This window comes from Sminthopsis crassicaudata, chromosome 6 (genome assembly GCF_048593235.1).
Source record: "Sminthopsis crassicaudata isolate SCR6 chromosome 6, ASM4859323v1, whole genome shotgun sequence".
NCBI lineage: Eukaryota > Metazoa > Chordata > Mammalia > Dasyuromorphia > Dasyuridae > Sminthopsis > Sminthopsis crassicaudata.
This window is the reverse complement of record NC_133622.1, coordinates 152,408,368-152,432,347: the sequence shown is the minus strand read 5'-3', so window position 1 is coordinate 152,432,347 and position 23,980 is coordinate 152,408,368. Positions and strand designations below refer to the sequence as shown.

Here is a 23,980-nt window from a genome sequence, read left to right as displayed (position 1 = left end):
GAAACTAATATTTGTTTTATAGTTTTAATGATATGGTTCTTGTTTGTTATACTCCCAAGGATTTAATGCAACCTTTATATTAAATGGATTCTCTTTTTTATCTCATTCTGCTGAGTTTTGTTGGTATTATGCAGAAATCTTGTATATATAAAGAGCCTTGGGGTGGCTAGATAGCATAGTGGTTAAGACAACTGGCCCTGAAATCAGGAAGACTTGAGCTCAAATTTGCTATATGAACTTGAACAAATCACTTAGCTCCAAGTGTCTCTTCCTCCCCACAAAGAGTCTTAGCAATCATAATTGTCCATTGATTATCCTGAATTTGAGCTCCTCTGACACTATTTTTGCAGAACTGTATCTTTTGTATTCATTTTCAATTTTCTTTAACTTCTTCACTTCTATTTTACTTCAGTCTCACATCTCCTCAATATTTCTCATAATGTATTTTCTGATGCAATCAGCTCTTCTTGAAAAGACCATTCTTTATATATGCACCCTTGATCCCATTCCCCTCTTCTTCTCCAATAGATTTTCTCCATTGCCATCCTCTAATCTATTCTCTTTTCCCATCTTCCAGCTCTTTCTCTACCATCTGAAGAAAAATGTCATTACCTCCACAAAGAAACAACACCCTTGCTCAGTTATTCTTACCATCTTGATTAGATTATTACCCCATATTTCTCCCCCCATGTGTTCTTAGGTAAACTTGAGGAAGTTATCTTTCTTTATAAAAGATGCCTTCAAATGCACCAATGGCCTGATCTAATGACCTTTTCTCAATCCTAATCTTTTATGACCTCTCTATAGCATTTGACTGTGGATTACTTGCTCTTCTTAGTCTCTCCTCTCCAGATTTCCCTAACTCTTGGTTCTCTTCCTGTGTGGCCCATTCCTTCTCAGTTTTCAGTGGTAGATTTTCATCTAGATCATGTCCATTGACTGTGGCTGTCTTCCAAAAGCATAAGCCTTTCTCTCTCTCTCTCTCTGTCTCTCTCTCTGTCCCTCTCTCTCTCTCTGTCCCTCTCTCTCTCTCTGTCTCTCTCTCTCTCTCTCTCTCTCTCTCTCTCTCTCTCTGTCTCTCTCTCTCTCTCTCTCTCTCTCTCTCTCTCTCTCTCTCTCTCTGTCTCTCTCTGTCTCTCTCTGTCTCTCTCTGTCTCTCTCTCTCTCTCTGTCTCTCTGTCTCTCTCTCTCTCTCTCTCTCTCTCTCTCTCTCTCTCTCTCTCTCTCTATATATATATATATATATATATATATATATATATATATGTACTATTTTACTTGGTGACCTTATCAACTCTTATAGGTTTAATTATCAACTATATCTTGATAATCTGTATTTCTAGGTTAAATTTCTCTACTGAACCTTTTGTTCATCTCAAATGCAATATATTGTAGACATTTCCAACTCAATGTATACAAAAGAAAATTCAAATCCCTTTTGAATTCAAATTCAAAAACCTTTTGTTTCAACTTTTCTCCTCCTTCCCCTCACCCTTACCCCCAGATGTCAGGTTGATCAATACATGTTAAATATGTTAAAGTATAAGTTAAATACAATATATGTATACATGTCCAAACAGTTATTTTGTTGCACAAAAAGAATCGGACTTTGAAACAGTGTACAATTAACCTGTGAAGGAAATAAAAAATGAAGGCAGACAAAAATAGAGGGATTGGGAATTCTATGTTGTGGTTCATAGTCATCTCCCAGAGTTCTTTCCCTGGGTGTAGCTGGTTCAGTTCATTACTGCTCTATTGGAATTGATTTGGTTCATCTCATTGTTGAAAATGGCCACATCCATCAGAATTGATCATCATATAGTATTGTTGTTGAAGTTCATGTAAGTCTCTCCAGGCCTTTCTGAAATCATCCCGCTGGTCATTTCTTATAGAACAATAATATTCCATAATATTCATAAACCACAATTTATTTAAGCCATTCTCCAATTGATGGGCATCCACTTAGTTTCCAGTTTCTGGCCACTACAAAAAGGGCTGCCACAAACATTCTTGCACATACAGGTCCCTTTCCCTTCTTTAAAAACCTCTTTGGGATATAAACTCAGTGGTAACACTGTTGGATCAAAGGGTATGCACAATTTGACAACTTTTTGAGCATAGTTCCAAATCATTCTCCAGAATGGCTGGATGTATGCACAATTCCACCAACAATGTAATGTCCCTGTTTTCCCACATCCCCTCCAACATTCTGCATTACCTTTCCCTGTCATTCTAGCCAATCTGATAGGTGTGTAGTGGTATCTCAGAGTTGCATTTCTCTGAATTATAATGACTTGGAGCATCTTTTCATCTGGCTAGAAATAGTTTCAATTTCTTTGTCTGAGAATTGTCTGTTCATATCCTTTGACCGTTTGTCAATTGGAGAATGTCTTGATTTCTTATAAATTAGAGTCAATTCTCTATAAATTTTTGGAAATGAAGCCTTTATCAGAACCTTTGACTATAAAATTGTTTTCCCAGTTTATTGCTTCCTTTCTAATCTTGTCTGCATTAGTTTTGTTTGTACAAAAACTTTTCAATTTGATATAATCAATTTTTTCTATTTTGTGATCAATAATGATCTCTAGCTCTTCTTTGCTCATAAATAAACATTGGCATCATCTTCAATTTTTTCTTTCACAATTACTCCATATATTGCTTTTACTAAGTCTTATTTGACTTTCATTCAAAACATCTTTTCTATGTCTTCTTTTCTCTTGTCATGTAGTTGCCATGTCTCTATGAGCCTACATCATCTCTTGCCCTTTTTGATTGATTAACAAAATGATGGAGAAATTATAAGAATGATTTAATTTAAAATATATTATGTAGACCTTTTCCCTCCAAAGGGCTGGTTGTTAAGCATTTGCCAACATATACCTGCTCTTACTCCTTTTTTCGTGATTCTTTTTTCTCTCAGTATATGTAAAAAGTCTTGTCTTCTCTTCACATTAATAGGGTTTCTGCTCTCTCTTTTCTCAAATCTCTTCCTAATCCAATCTATCAGCTCTTCAGCTGCTAAAACATTTTTCCCAAAGAATAGCTCTGACCCTGTCATTCCCTTGTCCCCTGTCCTCTCCTACTCCTCTTCCCTCTGCCCTCCCTTTTCCCACAATGAATTCTTACTATCTCTAAAATAAAAAATAAAGTCCTATATTTGGCATTTAAAACTCTTCTTATCTGGTCCTTCCCCCCTTTTACCCCACTTCTGTATTCACTTTGAACTGAGTGACTCACATGTGTAGTTGAACTGATCCCCACTTGTATAACCTGGCAAAGAAGCTGGGAGAATTATCTTTTAATATCTTTTCTTTAGAGCCTAGCTTATACTGTTACCTTTCAACATCAATTTTCTTTTTTTGAGATTGTTATTCTTTACACTTAGATTATTTTAGTTTTATATTGTTTTCTTGCCTCTACCCACTTCATTCTGCATGAGTTTGTGAAAGTGTTTCCTTGTTTTTCTGTATTTACCATATGTATAATTTATTATAAAACAGTGGTATCCCATTACATTTGTGTAACTATCATTTGTTTAGCCATCCCCCAGCTGATGGGCATCTACTTTGTTTCCAGATTGTATTCCCCCAAAAGTACTGCTATCAACATTTTAGTTTAAATAACCTTTTATTTTATTAATGGACTCTTTAGGTCAAAACATGTGAATATTTCAGTCACTCTATTTACAAAATTACAAATTGCATTCCAGAATAGCTATACTAATTTACCTCTGTCAACAATGGCTGTCCATAACACTTCTAACAGTGACTACTTTTTGGTCATTTTTGATAAATTTTGCATGTGAAGTGAAAATCTTCAAGATTGTTTTGATTTGTACTTTATTTTAGGTTTTAGAGCATTCTAAAAATATAGAACCTTCATACCTTCATTTTTTGAGTGAAGAAGAACTTTGATAATCTCCTCTAGATCCTACTGATTCTGATTCCAATTCCAACACTGCTGCAGTTAGCCCTATAGGTTGGTGTTTTGAAAGATATATTTTATTAATTGAAAAAATGACATGATCACATCAATTAGCTTTTTCACTTGAGCACATATCATAAATAAATATAGAAGACCAGAAATCAACTTTGAATGTAACTTGTTAATTAGATCTGTGGGTTTCCTACTGAAATTTCCACATAATTTTACTTTATTCACATTGTCCTGCATTTGCAACAATACCTATAAGATTTCCTTTCCTTCTAACATAGACTTTAGTGGGAAGGAATAATTTTTAAAAATCATTTTCTAAAATAGTCTGATGCCCTGGATATTTATCTTAATTCAATCCTGAATATTATTATGAACATTCAGAACTCAAACCATTCATCTTGACTTAAACCTTTAATTTAATTCCACAATGCAAACCTCCTGGCACTAGAAGAGCATTTCATGTTTATAAACTAAACCTGAGACTAGAAAAAGTGATGAAGTTTTTTTTTTTTTATGAGAACCCACTTTCTGACATCATATTGGCAGTGTTTGTGATTGGCTGCTAGAGAACAAAAAATAGTTTATATCCAGCAGGAATGAATGAGTGAGCAGAGGAAAAATTAAATCTGTGTCCACTCAATTTACTCCTGTTAGCTTGCCTGCTCATCTCAGCACTACAAAAGGGTAAGTTTTAATCCACTAATTTAGGGTAGTGTGGGAGGGAGGAAGACTTTGCCTTTGATTTTGTAATTCCAAATTCTAAAATCTTTCTTCTGTCTAGAATGGCAATATAATTTGGGATTTCTTTATTGTATTTTATCAATTTAAAAATTCTATTTAAAAAGATGTACTCTTCAACCTAGAGTTCAAATTCCTTAATACTTTAGAAATTAACTTGGAATCATCATCCTTATTCTTATTTCTTCATGCCACAAATACCAATTTGTAATCTTCCCTTTCTCTTTCCCCACCAACCATTCCTGATGTATAAAAGATACTTTGCTAATCTGATGTATCCAAGAGGCTTTGCAGGGAAAGAAAGTTGTCTTTGTGTTTCATTGAAACCTATATTGTACTGTATCTCACAATACTTTAGACTTCAACCTAACATGCATTAAAATTTAAATATATATATATGCATATATATATACACATATATCTATTCTGAATTGTATTAGGCACTGGGTATACAAATACAAAGAATTAAAATGTCTTTTCTTAAGGAGTTTATATAATAAAACACTATATAACCTTCTTTTTAAATATATCATATACACATATATACATGTGTATATAGTCTTAGAATTTTATGTCTACATATACACAAATATATATATATAGAGAGAGAGAGAGAGAGAGAGAGAAAGAGAGAGAGAGACAAAGAGAGAGAGAGAAAGAGAGAGAGACAGAGTGACAAAGAGAGAGAGAGAGACAGATAGAGAGACAGAGAGACAGAGAGACACAGAGAGAAAGAGAGAGAGAGAGAGAGAGAGAGAGAGAGAGAGAGAGAGAGAGAGAGAGAGAGAGAAAGAGAGAGAGAGAGAGAGAGAGAGAGAGAGAGAGAGAGAGAGAGAGAGAGACATAACATTCTAAAACTTTCTTTGCCATCAAGAAAATATAACGTATTTGATGAAACAAGGAATTTGGCAGTACATCATCTACTCATATTCTCAATGGAAAATTTCATAACCAAGATGATAGGGTTAGGGTTAGAATTTAGTGTTTGTTTTATATTATATTATCATCTGTATTATTATCTGAGTAGATCATTCTGGATCTTGATTTTGGATTGAAAATGAAATTCAAAACTGCATTCCTATTACTTTAGTTGTAGATTGATTATTGCCTTTCAGACTTTGCTACTGATATGTGCCTTGTTTTTTTCCCCTCTTAATTGTTTCTGTGACTTAAAGACTTTCTTAATTTAAATCAATTCCATTTAGTCAGCAAACATCTATTTAGTATAAAGTATTTAGTAAGTGAAATATTTAGTATAAAATACTCAGTATAAGGTATTATGCTAAGTGACAATGATGGAAAGAGAGGGAATAGGCCAGACCTTGCCTAGATGCACTTAGAGTTTACTGGGAAATACAGTATTGATATAGTTAAACAAGATAGAGTCTAAAAGAAATAAGATGATGTGATTTAGTAAGAGAAAACTACTAGTTGGAGAGACCAGAGAAAACTGCACAGAGAAGATGACTAAGATAACTTTTGAATGAAAAATAGGATTCTGACCGTCTGAGGTGAGGAGGGCACAAACTGAGTAAATACACACAATTGGGGAAGAAATAGTATTCCAATTTGATTGTAAGGAGAATAGAGATCCCTTAAGGCTCAAAATCTAGGTTGGTACCAAATTATGAAAGGACTTAAATATCATATGAACAAGCTTACATTTTATTTTATTTTATAGACATTATCACTGCAGAGTTTTTGAGCAGAGGAATGCTTAATCTACAGATTAGCCCTGTACATTAAGAAGAAAACAATTTGTGTATCTTTCTGGGAGATGTGAGTTTGGATTTAGGGAAACTAGTGAGGAAACTATTAGATAAGTTCAAGTTAGAAGTGAAAGGACTGAACTAATGTAATGATTATGCAAATAGAGAGAAAATGATAAATGAAAGAGAGGTTCTGAAGATTAAAAGGATATATTTTGTGATTTATATTTATATTGGAAGTAAGGAATAGATGGAAAAGTCAGGGATGATTCTGAGGTTTAGAGTTTAATTTGGAGAAGGCCCAGGTTTGGGGATGTCATTAGAGTTGCAGGTTAAAATTGTTAATTTGGGGTGCTGATGGAACTTCTAAATGAAGATACAGAATGGGGTATATTCACTGTACAATATAAAGAAGAGGTACAGTGAATAAATCCTTTTGAAAACCAATTCTAATTTATGTTTCTCCCTCTTTCTACATACTTTTTCCAATTCGTCAAAGCCAATAGAATCTTCACAAAAGTAAATAAATATAAATTACTTTCACTGTATATATATATATTTATACATATATATGTATATTTATTTATTTATTCATTCATTCATTCATTCATTTATCTATCTATCTATTTATTTATTTTGTTATACTTACAACATACCATCTGTGGACTAATTCTCGAATTTGCTTTGCTTTCAGAGATGGGGTCCCAGAGGGCAGCTGCTATCTGAAATTCTGAATCTGTATTTCTAAAACTGTAGCTCATGAGACCACATCAGTATGTTTTCAAGTAAGACTCAAATAATAGGCACAATTAGATTTTAGCAAAAAAGGTATTTACTAAGATGATGTAGACAAAAATGAATTCCCCTATACTCCGAGGTGCACTGTCCTATAAATACATATAGCATCCATGGGAAGAACAATCTTAAATCAGAATATGGTTGTCATGAAGTGTAAATGTGTCAGTCAATAAACATATAGTAGATATATGCCAGACACTGTGCTAAGTGTACTTTGAATGTTAGGCATATGGCAAAAGCAACTCATGAATCTTAAAACTGCAGGATTTGGAAGTTCTGTCTCTCTTTGTGTAGAATCATTATTCAGTTCCTCTTAGTTACAACACCATTGCTCCCTGGAGCAACTGGTGTTTATATTATGTTCTTCAACATCAGAAGATAGCAACCATTTCTTTTTAATTTTTGTATTTCCAGGTCATACCATAGTGTCTGAAGTGAAGTAGGCCCTTAATAAGTGCTTCTTAATTGATAAAAACATAATGGGAAAATTTCTTGTGTTTTCTAATGTAACAAAAACCCAAGTTCCACATTAGTTGTAAATAATTAGTTTTCCATGGTAGAAGGTCAGAAGTTTTCCTTTGAGGTTTCCATGGTAGAAGAAAAAAAAAAAGGTATCATGGAGTTTCAAACAGAGAAGCAAATATAAAATAAATAAACAAACAGATAAATGTGTAAATAAGTAAATAGACACTTTTAAAGACAAAGAACTAGACTATGAGTTGGGAAATTCTAGATTCAAGCCCTTAACTCTAGCACATATTGGTGTGTTAATTGGGTAAGTCACTTGACCTCTCAGTGCCCCAAGTGAAACTCCTTAAGATTCTATGCTATAAAGTAAATGCCAGGGTGCATTGGCAAAGTTAGTTTCCCCTCCAGGCATTCACTTCCCTGAGAATCACAGCTATGTCCTACCCCTCAAAAAAAAGTAGCTTTTCAATGAATGTTGGTTTATGATGACATATTAAGAGATGCTTTTTTTTTTTTTTTTTACAATTTTTAATATGTTTTGTAATATATGTTGTTACTGGGACTGTATTTTATTGATAGCCAATGTTGTGCCACAGTCCCCTCTAAATAGTCCTGCCTCAGTTTCCCCAATTGTCCTGCCTCAGTTTCCCTGAATTGTCCTGCCTCAGTTTCCTTGAATTGTTCTGCCTCAATCTTCTTGTTTGCAATCCCCCATTTCTGCTCATTAGAACTGAGATAATTAGGGCTGTGGAGATCTGAGATTCCAGAAGATAAGACTTCAGATGTATCTCTGATACCTAATTGGCATTGTTTATATCTCTATACCTCCTAAATCCTCCCAATTTGTAAGAATTTATGGTCCTACTCCAAACCTGTCAGAATCATATTGATGATCCCTGCCTGGAGATTTCCCATTCACCAGAGTTTGGACTCTACCCCGCTTTGTCTACCCAATCTTAGAGCCATGTACCTGTCATTGAGAACTCAGATTCGAGGCTGGATGCTTTGAGACATCAGCCCTGGGGGCAACATGCCCCCAGCACAATCTCTCCCTCTCAGAAATCCAAATAAAATAGTAAAAATTCTCTAATCTCTATCTTGCCTCAGTTTCTCCGGCATTACACCTCCACTAAAGTTTTACTCAGGGGCTCCTTTATGCTGTATAAATGTCTAGCTTTGAGTATGGGCCAAGTGAGACTATGTTTATGGTGAATGAAAAGCTAAAAAGACAGTTTCTGGGTATTTAGTCATTTTATTAATTATGGCTGGCAAATAATTGATAAAAGCATGGTTGTTTGGCCTTCCCTCATAAACCAAAGATGAATCATAGAGACCTCTCAATTCTTATATGTCCTTGGAAGAGTGGGTATTCCTGACATACAAAATCAACTCTGATCAACAATTAACTAGAGAATAATATTATAATAAGAGTCGGAGCTATTCTATTGAGGGGCTGGGGGAAATGGCTGATTATGTCAGTCTTACTCCCAGACCATCCCCAGACTCAGGCAATCTAGACAAAGGGATTTCTTCCTCCTTTTCCTCCAGTTCTCCCAAGCTTGCCTGAATAGAGCACAATGGGCCAGGATTTACCTAGATTAAATTCTTCTTATAAAGTTTTCTAATTGAATAGCTAACAATTCTACCTAGATAACATCGTCTAGATAGAATAAAATTTTGGACAAAGTCAGTAAAGTCTTCAAAGACTGGTTACAGGCATTTATTTCTGAATGAGGAAATAGAAAGGAAAAAAAATCTAAATTTCAATGAATAATTGATTACTAATAAAAGAGAGAAATAATCATTTTTCAAGACTAATCATCAAATGTCTTCATGATGAATTCTGGGAACTTGTTAATATCCAAAGAACTAAGGAATCCAAAGAGCTTCAGAAAAGTAAACAATTTGATGCATAGGGAAGAGAAGTGCAAACATCAGTGAAATTTCAGATCTTCAAAGTATTTAAATATTTCCTGAGATATGATAATTGTCATTGCTAAAGCATTGGAAACTACAACTCTGTTGTGTTCCTTTTTATATAAGAAAGAATGTACTCAATAGCTTTATCAAATAAGTGTTATTCGAACTTTTTGGGACTCTATGAAATTTCTTAAAGAAAATAAAAAAGGAAATAGAAGATTCCACATCTTCCCTCTTTCCCACATCCCTTATGTAGGGGACAAAACAGACTAGATTGTAAATGGAAATGGTTGCAAAAGTCCATATGATACATTACCAAATATATAATTTAAGTTGGTTAAATAACTTTTTTTTTCAGTCATAAGGGTTAAACATGAATTCGTCCCCTTTTTCTTATCTCACATTGTCCAGATACCTTCTGTTGCTATCTCCTTAATCCCTTCTCACATAGTGAGGCGGCCTTTCTCTTTGCCAAGGCAAAACCTTATACTGGCATAAATGACCCCAATTCATATTCTTTCTTCTAGTTTTCCCCTCTATCATTTCCAGATTTTCCCTTCTATCATTCCTACTTTCACTTATATTCAATCTCTTCCTCTGGTTAATTGCTTCCCTACTGCCTACAAAATACCCCAATGCTTCAAAATCCCTCAATGACCCAGTCATTCTCTTTATTTATGTCCCATTTCTCTGCTTCTTTTTGTGACTTAACTCCTAGAGAAGACCTTCTACAATCAGATGATTCTACTTTCTTTCCTCTCATTCTCTTCTTTAATTCACTACAATCTGCCTTCTGACTTCATTATTCAACCCAAACTGCTCTCTCTAAAATTACCAATAATGTTTTTATTGCCAGATATAATGGCCCTTTATCAATTCTCATTCTTCTTAACATCTTTGCTGTCTTTTGTATTGTCATTGAACTTCTTCTCTTTGATACTTTTGTCTCTCCAGTTTTTCTTGACACTACCTGGGTCTCCTTCTATTTGACTATTCCTTCTCAGTCTCCTGCTGCTTCAGAGTAGGATTCTGATATGGGACTTCTTTTCTTCTTCCTCTATACTATTTTCAGTTCCCATGGATTTAAGTATCTATACGCTTTTGATTCTCATATCCAATTGACCTTTTTTTGTTGTTGTTGAAAGCCTGATTTGACTAGGAAGATGGTGGTATCTTCAATAGTAAAAAGGGAAATTATGAAGGGGATGGGAAATAAGGGAGGAGAAAGTAATGAGTTCAATTTTGGAAATGTTGAGGCAGTTGGGGTTAAGTAACTTGTCCAGAATCACACAGCTAGAAAATGCTAAGTGTCTGAGGTCACATTTGAACTCAGTCTTCCTGACTTCAGGTCAGTGCTCTATTCCCTGCATCATCTAGCTGCCCCTATGGACATGTTGAATTTAAGATGTATACAGGATACACTAGTTCAAGATTTCCAATAGGAAGTTGGAGATATGAGACAAGAGGTCAATATTAGTATAAATTAACCTATTCTTTCTCTGATCCTTTCATCCTAATAACCAATTTATTGCTAAAACCTGTCAATTTTACCTTCATAAAATCTCTCCAGTATGCATTCTTCTCTCTCCTGATACTGATACTACCCTGGAATGGTCCTTTATCATCATATGCTTGGATTATTCCAGTGACCTGCTTGATTGCTCCACTCTAGTTCTTACATCTTATCTCATTCACTCACCCTACCCCCATTATATAGGCTATAATCCAGAAACACTGGCCTTCTCAATGTTCCTCACATAAGACATTTTTTAAAGGCAATCAATGTGTCTGAAGCCCAAACATCTTTTGATTTGTGACATTTTTTATTGGCTGTTTCCATGCCTATAGTGTTCTCTCTATTCATCTCTAACTTTTGGCTGTCTTGGCTTTCTTCAAGTCCCAGCTAAAATCCTTCTTTCTATAGAAAATTTTCTTGATCACCAGTATCTTTTTTCTGTTGTTGTTTCATATGTATCATGCATATAACTTGTTTGTACATTTGTATCCTCAGAGGTATGCATAGTGCCTGGAATGTAGTGGGTACTTAATATTTATTGACTGACTTGCTAACATAAATAACACTTTACTTTTAAATAAAATAATTTAAAAGTAGTACTGGCACGATGAAATCCCTGAAGAAGGAAAAATGCTTATAAATGTATTATACAGTAGATTGGAAAGTGGACTGATAAAAAAAGAAATTTATTTAGTTTTGTTTTCTTAAATTCATAATTAAAACCATTGCTGTTTATTTGAAATGGGCCACTTAAGTTAGACCCTTTTTCAGTGGAGAAGGTGGACATATAGGTGAAGATGGCTAAGGTAATTGATCATCCATGACTGCAGACTTTAACTGTAAACAAATTTTATCTTTTTAACCAAAAGTTTAGCCCATCTAAGGTACCTAGGATTTGAGAATTCAAAGGTTGCTGAAGTTTCCTAGTCCTAAATTATAGCATTCGGTTTTCTTTGTCTACCACAGCTTCCTAAACCCTGCAGGCCACCTGATGTTCAGCCATTATTTTGATAAAGTTGATTTTCTGGAAGGTCTCTGGGCAGCTTTGCACCCCAAGCAAATGTATCTGTGTGTGTTCCTTCTATCCTATCTGACTTGAATGACTTCATCCATGTGGATTACATATTATTCAAAAAGGAGCTCACAGTCTAATGGAAGAGACAACATGCAAACAACTATGCACAAACAAATTACATACAGGATAAATGTTAAATAATCAACAAAGGGGATTATGGGAGTGGGTAGCACAAGATGAGAACCAGGGGAGAAGGCAAAGCTTTTGGCAAATGGTCTCAATTAGGGATAGAAATACAAAAATAAAACAAAACAAAAAACACAATCTTTATTTTCAAAGGGATTAAATTTTATCAGAGAGACAAGTAAATATATAAACATATAAAAGAGGAAATAAAGGCAAATGGGTAAATAAATATAGGTAAAATAGATCGTGGCCTGGTCTAGAAGCCATATATTGCAATTTCCATGTATAAAGTATATTTTCTATCCTTACTCCCTCAATCAGGATAATTGGAAGGATTTGGGTGCTATATCATTACATGCCATCAGAGGGCACTGGAAGCTTGCCATTCTCACTCCTTCATCGAGGTACAAGAAGTATCTAAGGGAGCATCCTCCCTTCTGCCTTCCTGGATTCAACAGCTAATCTAAAAGTTTTAGGTCTTCCTATGGATATTATGGGTATTCCAGTTATAGTTTTTTGCCCTCACCTCATTGGATCTTATTTCTTTAACTTCTCCTCTCAGCATAATCCCAAGTACTGCTTACTCACATAGAAGGAGATTAAATGGAACTTTTACCTCATTGAAAAAGAAAAGCCTCTCCTAAAAAGTCTTACATTTTGAATCTCCCATACTTCTATTCTTCACTTATTTTTCCTTGGATGCACACAAAGTCTTTTAAATGAAACACTTTGCACTTATTAGGGCAATTTTTTGGCAAAGTCACAGCAATTATTGCAAAAAACCCAATGAACAGATTCCTCCTTGGACATGGGAAAAAATACAAAAACTGGTTTTGCAATGATAATACATTGTTTAATTTCAGAAAGCAACAAAATGAAGACTGCCCTGATTTTGCTCAGCCTTTTGGGAATAGCCTGTGCTTTCTCAGTAAGTCTTTTTTTTTTACTCTCTTAATTTATCCATTGTTGATAGACAGACAGATGGGTAGATAAATCAAAATACATGTTTAATATTGATTTTTCCCTTCCAGGTAAAAAACTTATACCTAAGGGCCAAATTAGATGATTCTGAAGAAAATGGGGTAATTGATTCTTTTTTACATTTTCTTCTTTTATAATCTCCTCAAATGGCAAATCTTCATTATAATGTGATCCTTGTCCTCCCATAAACCTGGCTTAGGTAAGTCCATTCAGTATACTGAGGTCTTTCTTAATTTCTTCAGACATTGAAGCTACCAATGGAATACATAGATCATCCACCGCATGACTATCCCATCTCATATTTCAAACAAACTTTTCTTTGATGATATCTTGTATCTTAATTTTTTTATGATTTCCTACTATGTGTTGCAGTTTAGTCACACCTCCATCTGCCCTTCAGAGCTAAACATTTTTTGGTTATTTAGAGATTGCTGTTCCAAATGACTCATGAGCAAACATTGGTGTGATATTGCTATCAAAAAATGGGAATTTTTTTTTCTGGGAGAAATTTGGAGTTGTTAGAGAAACTTTGTAATTTCCAAATCCAACCAGCTCTCATTCTCCTTTTTAATGTGGGGACTGTTTCATTCATTTGTATAGAAAATACAAAAATTTCATTTATTTTTTCCTTAGGTCCTTAATCATAGACATCGATATTATATCTACAAATATTCCTACCTTTACCCGCCTCTAAAGCGAATTCCAGTTCAGGTAATTACCTCAGTTAACTATTTTCCCCATGAAGTAAGATGTAAAATGATGTAAGATCAAAATGCTTAAATTATTATTTGAAAGAATAGATAAAAATAATTTTTAACAGTAACTACTCAAAGAAATACTGAAAACTTATAGCATCCAATATAGTTTCAGCTTACTTTATTATACAAAACTTTCACTATCTCAACCCAGGGCAGAGAGTGGCAGAGAATCTATTATTCTTTGTAAACAAACCAAAGCAAGTACCAACCACAAATGGAATTCTAAATGTTTTACTAAAGCACAAAGGGGTTTGTTTTTGTTTTAATGCAAAACCATGAATGTCATATCTAGAATTTAAAAGTTTTAAACAAGATAAATCTAGTTGTTCTGACTGATTGATCAATTAATAAATTGCCAAAAAATAAGCATTCTATACAGTCTATAAGAATAATTTACATTAACACAATATTTTACTATTTCCATGGGTTCTACATCTGTTATTTCATTTGAACCTCACAATTGCCCAATGAGGTAAGTGAAACACATATCATTATTTCCACTTTATAGGTGAGGAGACTGAGGCTTGGGGTGGTTCTATACTCAAGGTCACAGAGTATGTATGAATGCATGAATATATCAATATGTAGAATTAACACAGCCTGTTGCAGCTGATTCATTAATGTCATAAAGAAATAAATTTTAATGTCAAAAATTCAGGCCAATTTAAAGCTCCTCAAGAGTGAAGACGATTTGGATGTTGTCTTTAAATCCCCAGAACCTAGGATATAATAGGCACTTAGTAAAAGTTTGTTAAATTGAATTGTGAAAAGTGGAAAAAGTCAGTAGATATCCAGGGATCCTGATGCTCAATGATTAATCCAAGAGACACAACATAGCAGTCCTAGAGAACTCCAAATTAGATTTTTTTATTTTTCATTAAAGTATAAATGATGTTGAAGACTAGCAATAGGGTAACTATTTAATGTACTGAATTCACAAAGGGAAATGAAAGGAGAGAATAATTGATCTTTTTACAAAGTAATTTCCATTTTCCACTAGAAATCTCTTCTATGGAAAGGGATTTTTTTTGGAGGGGATCTAAACCTCTTATTTCATTAATATGTGGAGCTCCTTATGTGAAAATTCCCTTTACTGATGCAAACTAGTAACTTATTTATACCTATAGCCTTAGAGAGTTCTTTGGGGAACACTGAGAAGTTATACGAGAAGTTATATTGACATTTTCTCCCTACAACAATGCATTAGTGGCAGGACTTAAGCCTATGTCTTGTCATTGAAGGCTCTATCCAAGCTGTTTTCAAGTATTTGAAGGGCTGTTATGTGGAAGATGGATTAGATTTGTTCATTTTGGCCTCAAAATATAGAAATGGTAGCAGTATGTGAAAATTGCAGAGAGGCAACTGCTTGATAGCAATAAAAACTATTAATAACAATTAGAATTGTACACAAATGGAACATACTGCCTCAGGAGGTAACCTGGAAATCAGAAGTTTGATTATTACTTATAGTAAAGTAGCAATTCTTCTTTGCATATGGCCTTTTGCCATTTATACTCATCTGAAAAAATGCTCTAAATCATTTTTGATTAGAGAAATTAAGATTAAAACAACTCTGAGATACTATTTCATACCTCTCAAATTGACTAAGATGACAGGAAAAGATAATGAAAAATGTTGGAAGGAATGTGAGAAATTAAGACATTAATGAATTGTTTGTGGAATTATGAACTATTCTGGCCAGTAGTTTGGATGCTCAAAGGACCATAAAACTGTGCATACTTTTTGATCCAGCAGTATCACTACTGGGTTTATATCCTAAAGGGATAGGAAGAGGAAAAAGGACACACATGTGCAAAGATGTTTATAGAAGCTCTTTTTGTAATAGTAAGGAATTGAAAATTGAGTGGATGACTATCAGTTGGGGAATGGCTGAATAAACTGTGATATCTGATTGGAATGGAATATTATTGTTCTATAAGAAATGGTGAACAGGTTGATTTCAGAAAAGCCTGGAGAGACTTACATGATCTGATGCTGAATGAAATGAGCAGAACCAGAACACAGTATACAGTAACAGCACAACTTGGCTCTTCTCAGCAGTGTGGTAATTCAACACAATTCCAATAGACTTTGGATGGAAAATTCCAGCCACAACCAAAGAGAGAACTATAAAGATTGGACGTAGAATGAAGCATATTATTTTCACCTTTGTTTCTTTGTCTGTCTATTATTTCTTTTTTGATTTGATTTCTTTCCCTTTTGATTTGATTTTTCTTGCACAACATGACAAATATTGGAAATATCAAAAAAAGAAACATAACTTTTTGTACATGATTATTAAATTCCCTTCTAAATTTAAAATTCTGATATGGTTACATTTTAAGAGCTAGTTCAAAACTAAATCATTATAACTAAAATTTAAATTTGCTTGAAGTTTATAGGATCTCAATTCTTACGATCTTTGCTTTTATCTAATCTCTCTTTTGACAATCCCAAGAAGAGAAGGAAAGTGTATTTTTATCTGCTATAGGAAAGTAGGAAGTACTAAATCTCTGATAACTAAAATTATCATTACTATTTTTAAAGAATAATGGTAATATTTTTCAATCAAGGGAAAATTTTAAAATATACTGCAGATAATGATATAATAACTGACTTTTTCAAGTAAATATCATTGCATTTGGTATTCCCTTCAATCCTACATTGTTTCATGGCTATAGTACTCAAGTTAAAGCTTTTGATTGTCGGTCTCTGTATATTTGAGGGATTCTTTGATGAAGAAAACCTTATATAAAACTAATTCGTTTCTCCACCATGTTTGTGTACTTCTCTTTTAACAAAAGGTTTGAGAATTATAGAATTAAAAAAAATTCCAGAACTGAAGGAAGAAAGTTTACAGATAATGAAATGGACATAGAACCTTTAGAAAGAAAAAGATATACATAAAGAATTGAATTAAGTGCTATTTTAAATGCATTAAATATGATAATTATTTAAAACAACTTGTACTTATACTTAATTATATTGGGTTTTTATTCCATACTTCATGAATGGAATACCTAAATTTGTATCTTTCCCATCATTAGAATGCTTTGCACACAATGGGCAGTTAATAAATGTTTCTTAAATTAAGGATTTCTTTTGAATTGTGAGAAAATAATTTTTTATTTCAAGAAACTATCATTTCATATTGATTTTTTTAAAAAGACACATCAAAATAGGACTAACTCTAAGCTCTAAGCCACAACTCCAAGTCAGCCACAGGAAAATTACAGTATTTCTGAGCCTTAATTCCCTAATCTATAAAATGAGGGAGTTATAATTGATGATCTCTAAAGTCCCTTCTATCTCCATAGCTCTGTAATTGTATATTCCAATTTTGGTTTACCATTATATTGACTTTAAATACAATCTAGCATATATGTAACTATATCTGACATTTCTATGTGTTGAGTGTTGTTTATGACCAGCTGTAGAAAATTCTGACTCTCTTTTTATATATTTTAGCACAAGGGTGATTCATCTGAGGAAGGTGATGGTGAAAGCTCAGAAGAGGAGGAAGAGGAAGAGGTGGGTAATTTTTGTGGTCAATGCCAAAACAAACAGACCAGCGTGAAAATGAACAAGAAACTAGAGATGCTATACTCAACAAATGGCCATGTCCAGGATTACTTACTGCCTACTGCTTTCTATTTTGGAGAGCAGGGATGTTAGGTAACTCATATCCAATTCAGCTAAAAATTGAAACAATTTCCCAGATGTTGCCATAACTTTCCAGTTAAAGTTACCTGGGATTGTTATACAAACTCAGAAGTAGTTCCACTTTTGAATTAGGGTTAAAAGTATGATGAAAAAAGCAACTGAAATCCTATATTTAGATCACTAGGGTATGATAACAGAAGTTGAATAAATGATAATCTTAATATTGTTGTAGTGGTAAATATAAAATGATTAAACTTTAAAATTCCAAAAAATTCTCCACCCATATCTCATTGTGACATGGAAGTAACACTGGTATCTCAGAAGATCAGATATCTAGAGCTGGAAGGAGCCCCAAATGTCATCTTGGCCAACTCCCTCATTTTAGGGAGGCAGAATTTAATCCAGACTCTCTGACTCCACACCAGTGTTCTGGTCACTGTCCTGTGCTAGAAAGGCTACACCCATAGACATCAAGCTCTGGGAGATTATAGTAATGATGCTGGAAAAGTTTCAAGTACCTTTCTTAGAGGAAGACTAAGACATTGTTCTAAGAGTCATCTTAGTTAAATACAAACAGGTTCATCACCAACAGGCTAAAAATTTGATGATAAATTATTTTACAATAGACACCCATTAAACAAAGAAAAAAGTTGCAAATGTCCTTAGTGTTATGTACCCTCCTTTAAACTTAGGCAGCAACTATAGCAAATTGATCATAAATGAAGTAAAGTATGCTAAGAATCATATTGTCTTTGGACCATCTCTAACATTAACTTAGTTGTGGGTACTCAAAATATAAATATTTGCTAAATGATCAGAGAGGGGGCATAGATCTGGAAGAAAGAAATTATACCAATCTTTTCATATGTCATAAACAAAAATTAAAGACAGAAGAATGATAACACTAAATTGAAAGCTGGCAAAAAGGGGAATTTATGGCAAAGGAAAAAGGGAAGGGGAAGAAATCATCTTGTATTATAGTGTTTACAGTATTTTCAAAAAGAACATTAAGAAAATAAATGCAGCCTATCTATCAATATCTACAGTATTGGAAGGTCTTATTTAATAAGACCCTTCAAGTCAATCAACAAACATTTAATTCTCAGCGACTTTGGAGTGTAATATCATTCACGGAATATAACTCTCTATTCCAATGTTACCATAATATGATACCTTAAATATTGAACTAGAGGTAGTTGTCTCCTCACAAATTTGGTTATAAGTACTCCTATAGTGTCACACTTAGGATCTCACATCTCTCAGCTTGGTTTGTGAGACACCCCGGATTTAGCTCACTTCCCCAAATTGCTCTCACATTATCAGATTTAATCCAGAGATAGATTACTTCTAAGAGGTTATGTTCATACTTCCTTAGGGTCCTAGGAGTAATTGTGTTGGGGGAAAATATACTTCCTACTATTATGTTTTATAATACATATTCAACCACTCACACAATAATATATCCACATTTTGTATAATGTTTATACAACCAGCCAGTTATTTTGAATAAGGGCATTAGTAGATTTTCAAAGAATCAGTTATTTCATAAGGAAAGAAATGAATATTACAGATACCAATGTATTAAACCAAATACATCATAACATACACATAAAAGCTACGGTGAAGAACGGACATAGACTTGGCAAATAATGAAAGAAGAAAACTCATGTCCTTAGATTAAGTCCCAACTGCAGTTTTCCTGCCTAGAATTTGACATTAACCCCCTTTTCATCTAAAAAAATTTATATGGGGGCAGCTAGGTGGTGCAGTGGATAGAGTACTAGCCTTGAATTCAGGAGGACCTGAGTTCAAATCTGGTCTCAGACACTTAACACTTCCTAGCTGTGTGACCCTGGGCAAGTCACTTAACCCCAGCCTCAGGGGGAAAAAATTTCAAATTAAAAAAAATTTATATGCCTTTTCAATTAATCAATACTCTCAAAAGGGCATTTAGGAAAAGTTGGCTCAAAATATAAATCGCTCTTCTCTTTACACTAAAGAAAAAGCAAGTACAAGGTAGATCAGATAGTTATATACTCACTCAGATACTAACTCTCCAATCAGAATGGAGCTCCTACCAACAATTGTAAAACCTCTTCTGCATTTCTTTCTCAAACCAGAGAGGACAGTGGAGATCAAAAAAAATCTTTATCAAACTGTAAGTAGTGCCAAAAGGTATTATTAATTGGACTTGATTCTTAGCCAATGATATTAGTTCTCTTTGACCAATCAGTAACTGCTGACTGCTTCAAATTGCTATGGATCCAATAGAGCAACTTTTCACCAATGACAAGTAGCTGGCCATGTGACTCTGTGACTTCATGTGACTTTGGAAAAACTTAGTCTTGGAAAAATATAAGTTATGTTTTCTGGAGAAGTATTTAAATGAAAAATCAACGATTGGAGAAAATTCCCTAAATGTGATATAGTCAGTTCACATAGATTAAATCACAGAAGGGAAAACTTCCCTATCAAAAGCAAATACTTATCTAGAGTCCATGGGTTTCATGATATTATATGCAATTTTCAATAAGAAAGAAGAAAATATTCTTTCAGGAGACCCAAGAGAAATTATATGCACATTGAAGTAAAAGTGAATTGGATCCCTTATTTACTAGATGCATAACATGTAAGTATTTTCTGCAAAGAAATAGATTTTGAGCTGAGTTTATAAAAGGAGAGGGACTCCATATAGAGAGAAGTGTAAAAAGTTGGGAGATATGCAGCTCAGATTTCTATTTGTGACAAAATTTGAAGTATAGTTTACTATTTGTTGGATAAAATAAAATGTTTGAAATGGACTTTCATACTAGGAGAATTCAAATGAAGAAGAGGAAACAGAATCTAATGGAAGTGAAGAATCTACCACTCTATCTACTACAACACTTGGATATGGAGATGAGAATACCACTGCAAGTGGAGATATTGGCTTAGCAGCAATTCAAAATCCAAAAAAGGTGATAATTATATTTTATCCTAAATTACCATGACCTTGCTGTCCCTCTTCTATTAATTAAAATATTTCTTCTATTGTCTTCAGTTGACATTAAGACTTCTAGTGTATGCTTTGAAATAAATATTTATCCTAAAACCTCTATTTACCAAAATGCTTGAATAACTAGGTAATCGAATACCCTAGTTAACTAAAAATTTAATAGTAAATTGGACTTGTGGTATCATCAGTAGATATAGTAGTACCATCCATACTGTCTCCATCATGTGTGACTTTTCTCCATGTCCTCCTATAAATATGTTAACAAATAAATTGTTAATCATAAATTCCCTTTTTTCAAACTCTTCTCTCTCTATAATATATTTTACATTCTTACCTTATTGAGTAAAGCTTTTTTTTAAACCAGAATTGAAACTTTCTCAGTTGATTAGTCAACATTCTGATTATCACAAAGATTATTCAGTAATAAAAATATATAGATAAAATATAGATGTAGAGCTAGAAGGAGCATTAGTGAACATTTAGACCAGATGATATTAAGTTAGAAGAAGGTTAAGGGATTTGCCCAAGGTCACACAGATAATAAGAAACAGAGGAGTTTTGAAACTAGGTCTTCTGATGTCAGAGCTTTTTATTCCTCTATTCATTTAGGAGATACACACATCAAGAAGATACATACATCACACACACACACACACACACACACACACACACACACACACACACACACACTTGCTAAGAAATAAAAAAATAAATAAAACACAATTCCTGTTCTTCAGAATTTCATTATCTAACAAGTAAGATAAAAAGGGCACAAAAATGCAGAAGAAGGCAGAATCTCAGGGTTTGAATACTAGTTCTACTTAACAGTTCTTTAGGGACATTATTATGATTTCTATGATAATTTCTGGTTTTGAAAACCAGGAAAAAATTCGTGAATAAAGTAACATTTAAACTGGATTTTGAAACTTTTATTGAATAGTAGAGACAAGGGAGAAGGCATGACAGAAAATTATAAGCCGATCATAGCAAATGATTCTTCTACAAGTTGTTTTTTATTCAAAATCCATAATAATTTTCTCTTTCTCCTTCAACTGGGATATAGGGGAAAAAATCAAGGATTTTCCATGTAAATGTAATATATGCATATGTATGTTTGTGTATATGTATGTTTATGAAGAGTTTCTTTGTACCAAACAGATCTTGGAAGTAATAGGAAATCATTGGAACTCATTGAGCAGGGTGTGGTTATGGGGGCAGCTATGTGGTACAATGGATAGAACACTGACTCTAGAATCCTCAGACTCTTATTGGTTTTGTGACATTGAACAAGTCATTTAACCCCAATTGCCTTTAAAAAATCATTATGGGAGCTTAGTGAATAAAGCATTAAAATTGAGAATTTCTGATATTACTGCTCAATTTAAAGACTAATAAATATCAATTTAAAGGACAGAGTGTTGTACTAGTGTAGAAAGGTGTTTCTGGAGTTAGGCAGATTCAGATGCAAGTCCTGATCCTGTGATCATGGACAAGTCATCTATCCTCAAAACAACCCAAAACAATTCTTAAGAAAGTAAGTTACAAATAGCTTTGGCGGAGAGAATTTTTTTTTTATCACAAGTTCCTTATACTAAAGAAATGATTCATCCTAGTTAAAATATGAATTTCCTTAACAACATTAAATCAATTCATCTATCTAACGGTGAATAAAAAGCTCAGACTTTTCCTTAACTTCTGTCACTGAAAAATCAAACTCCATCATCACAAACTATGTCTTCACTCCTCAGATTCCAATTTAACTTCCAGTTAAAAGATTATTGAAAAAGCAAAATAGAGAGCACTCCTCGGCAGATCCATGGACAGTCTACCATGATTTCTATAAAATTCAGGATGCTAAATACCATAAAATACTTTTAATCTAAATCTAATCTAAAAATGATCTTTTCAAAGAGAGGGCCTACTAGATAGACATTTTTTCTTAGTTGCTCTTTTAAAGCTTTAAAAATAATCTTTTAAAAGCTAAAGTTGTCTATTTCAAGACAAAGAAGAGTACTGAAAAAACAAAAAATGTTCTTAGTTGCTTTAAAATAGATAATTCATTTAATATTTTCAAAATTTTCACTATAGGAAGAAAAAAATAATCAAGTTACAAAAAAGGAAGAAAGTGATGAAGAAGAGGAAGAAGAAGAAAATGAAGAAAGTGAAGCTGAAGTTGATGAAAATACGGAAGGAGGCAACAGCACCAACCATGAAAATGCTGGAGGAGACCATGGAAATGGGAACGGTGGGAAAGAAGATGAAGAAGAGGAAGAGGAAGTAGAAAATGGCACTGAAGCCACTGAAAATGAAGCCAGCAACAGCACTGAAGCGACAACCGCTCTGAATGGTGTTTATGAGTTTACTACCCTTTTAAAGGGGGACTTTGAAGTTACTTCTCCTCCATATGAGGAAAGCACCAATAATCTCTATGATAGCGGGTATGAAGAACCAGTCACTAATGAATATGACAATGGGTATGAAGTCTATGAAAATGAGAATGGAGAACCCCGTGGTGACAATTACAGAGCATATGAAGATGAATACAGCTACTACAAAGGACATGCATACAATGGCTATGGAGGTCAAGATTATTACTATCACCAGTAAAGACAGAAAATGGGATGAAGCCATTCCTATTAATGGTTTGCATGGTCATTTTTTACAAGTTGAACTCAGGAAGATGCAATATATCCTCAATATAATATGGAGTGGTGCTGCTGCTTTAAAACTTTCTTTGGCCAGTAGGTCAACTTTTAAAATTAGCTGAATTCTTAGTATTTATCTGGGGTATATTACTGAAAACTCTTGCAAATCAGTACCACTTCTTAACAAGCAGGAGTAACCTTTGGGAACTATAACAATCCTGGAGAATGTTTTTGGGGCTGCTGCACCATACCCATTTAGAAAAAAAAAAGTCAAATAAATGTTTTTAATGGCTGGCATTGTTTTGAAATTATAAAATGTGTTGTTGTTTCAGAATATGCCATCTCATGATGCTAATGGACACTATTCAACAGATATATAGACTTTTATAATGTTGCCTATCAAACACTGTTTTTGAATGGAATTATTGCCATGAATCTTATTGTATACCTTTGTTCTATTGTTTCTATTAAAGTCAAATGCAGTTCATAAAGCATGTTGGAATTTAAAAGAAATGTGGTTGACATTTAATAATTAAACTTTTACTGTGCTTATGAACTTGTTTGATGAGATTAATCCAGCTTCTAAGAGGAATAAATCCATTAAAAAGCATTTCATTAAATACACAATATCTAAAAAATATTATTAGTATTA

At 33.6% G+C, this 23,980-nt stretch overlaps 1 protein-coding gene across 1 annotated transcript; it reads left to right on the top strand.

The window, feature by feature from the left end:
• Nucleotides 1-4,560: 4,560 nt before the first annotated feature.
• Nucleotides 4,561-23,880, top strand: IBSP (integrin binding sialoprotein). Its single transcript, XM_074274344.1, has 7 exons — nt 4,561-4,620; nt 13,150-13,214; nt 13,318-13,368; nt 13,901-13,978; nt 17,494-17,556; nt 20,502-20,645; nt 22,772-23,880. Exons 2-7 carry the CDS (start codon nt 13,161-13,163, stop codon nt 23,288-23,290), a joined length of 909 nt encoding a protein of 302 aa, XP_074130445.1. The 5' UTR covers nt 4,561-4,620; nt 13,150-13,160; the 3' UTR covers nt 23,291-23,880.
• Nucleotides 23,881-23,980: the final 100 nt, after the last annotated feature.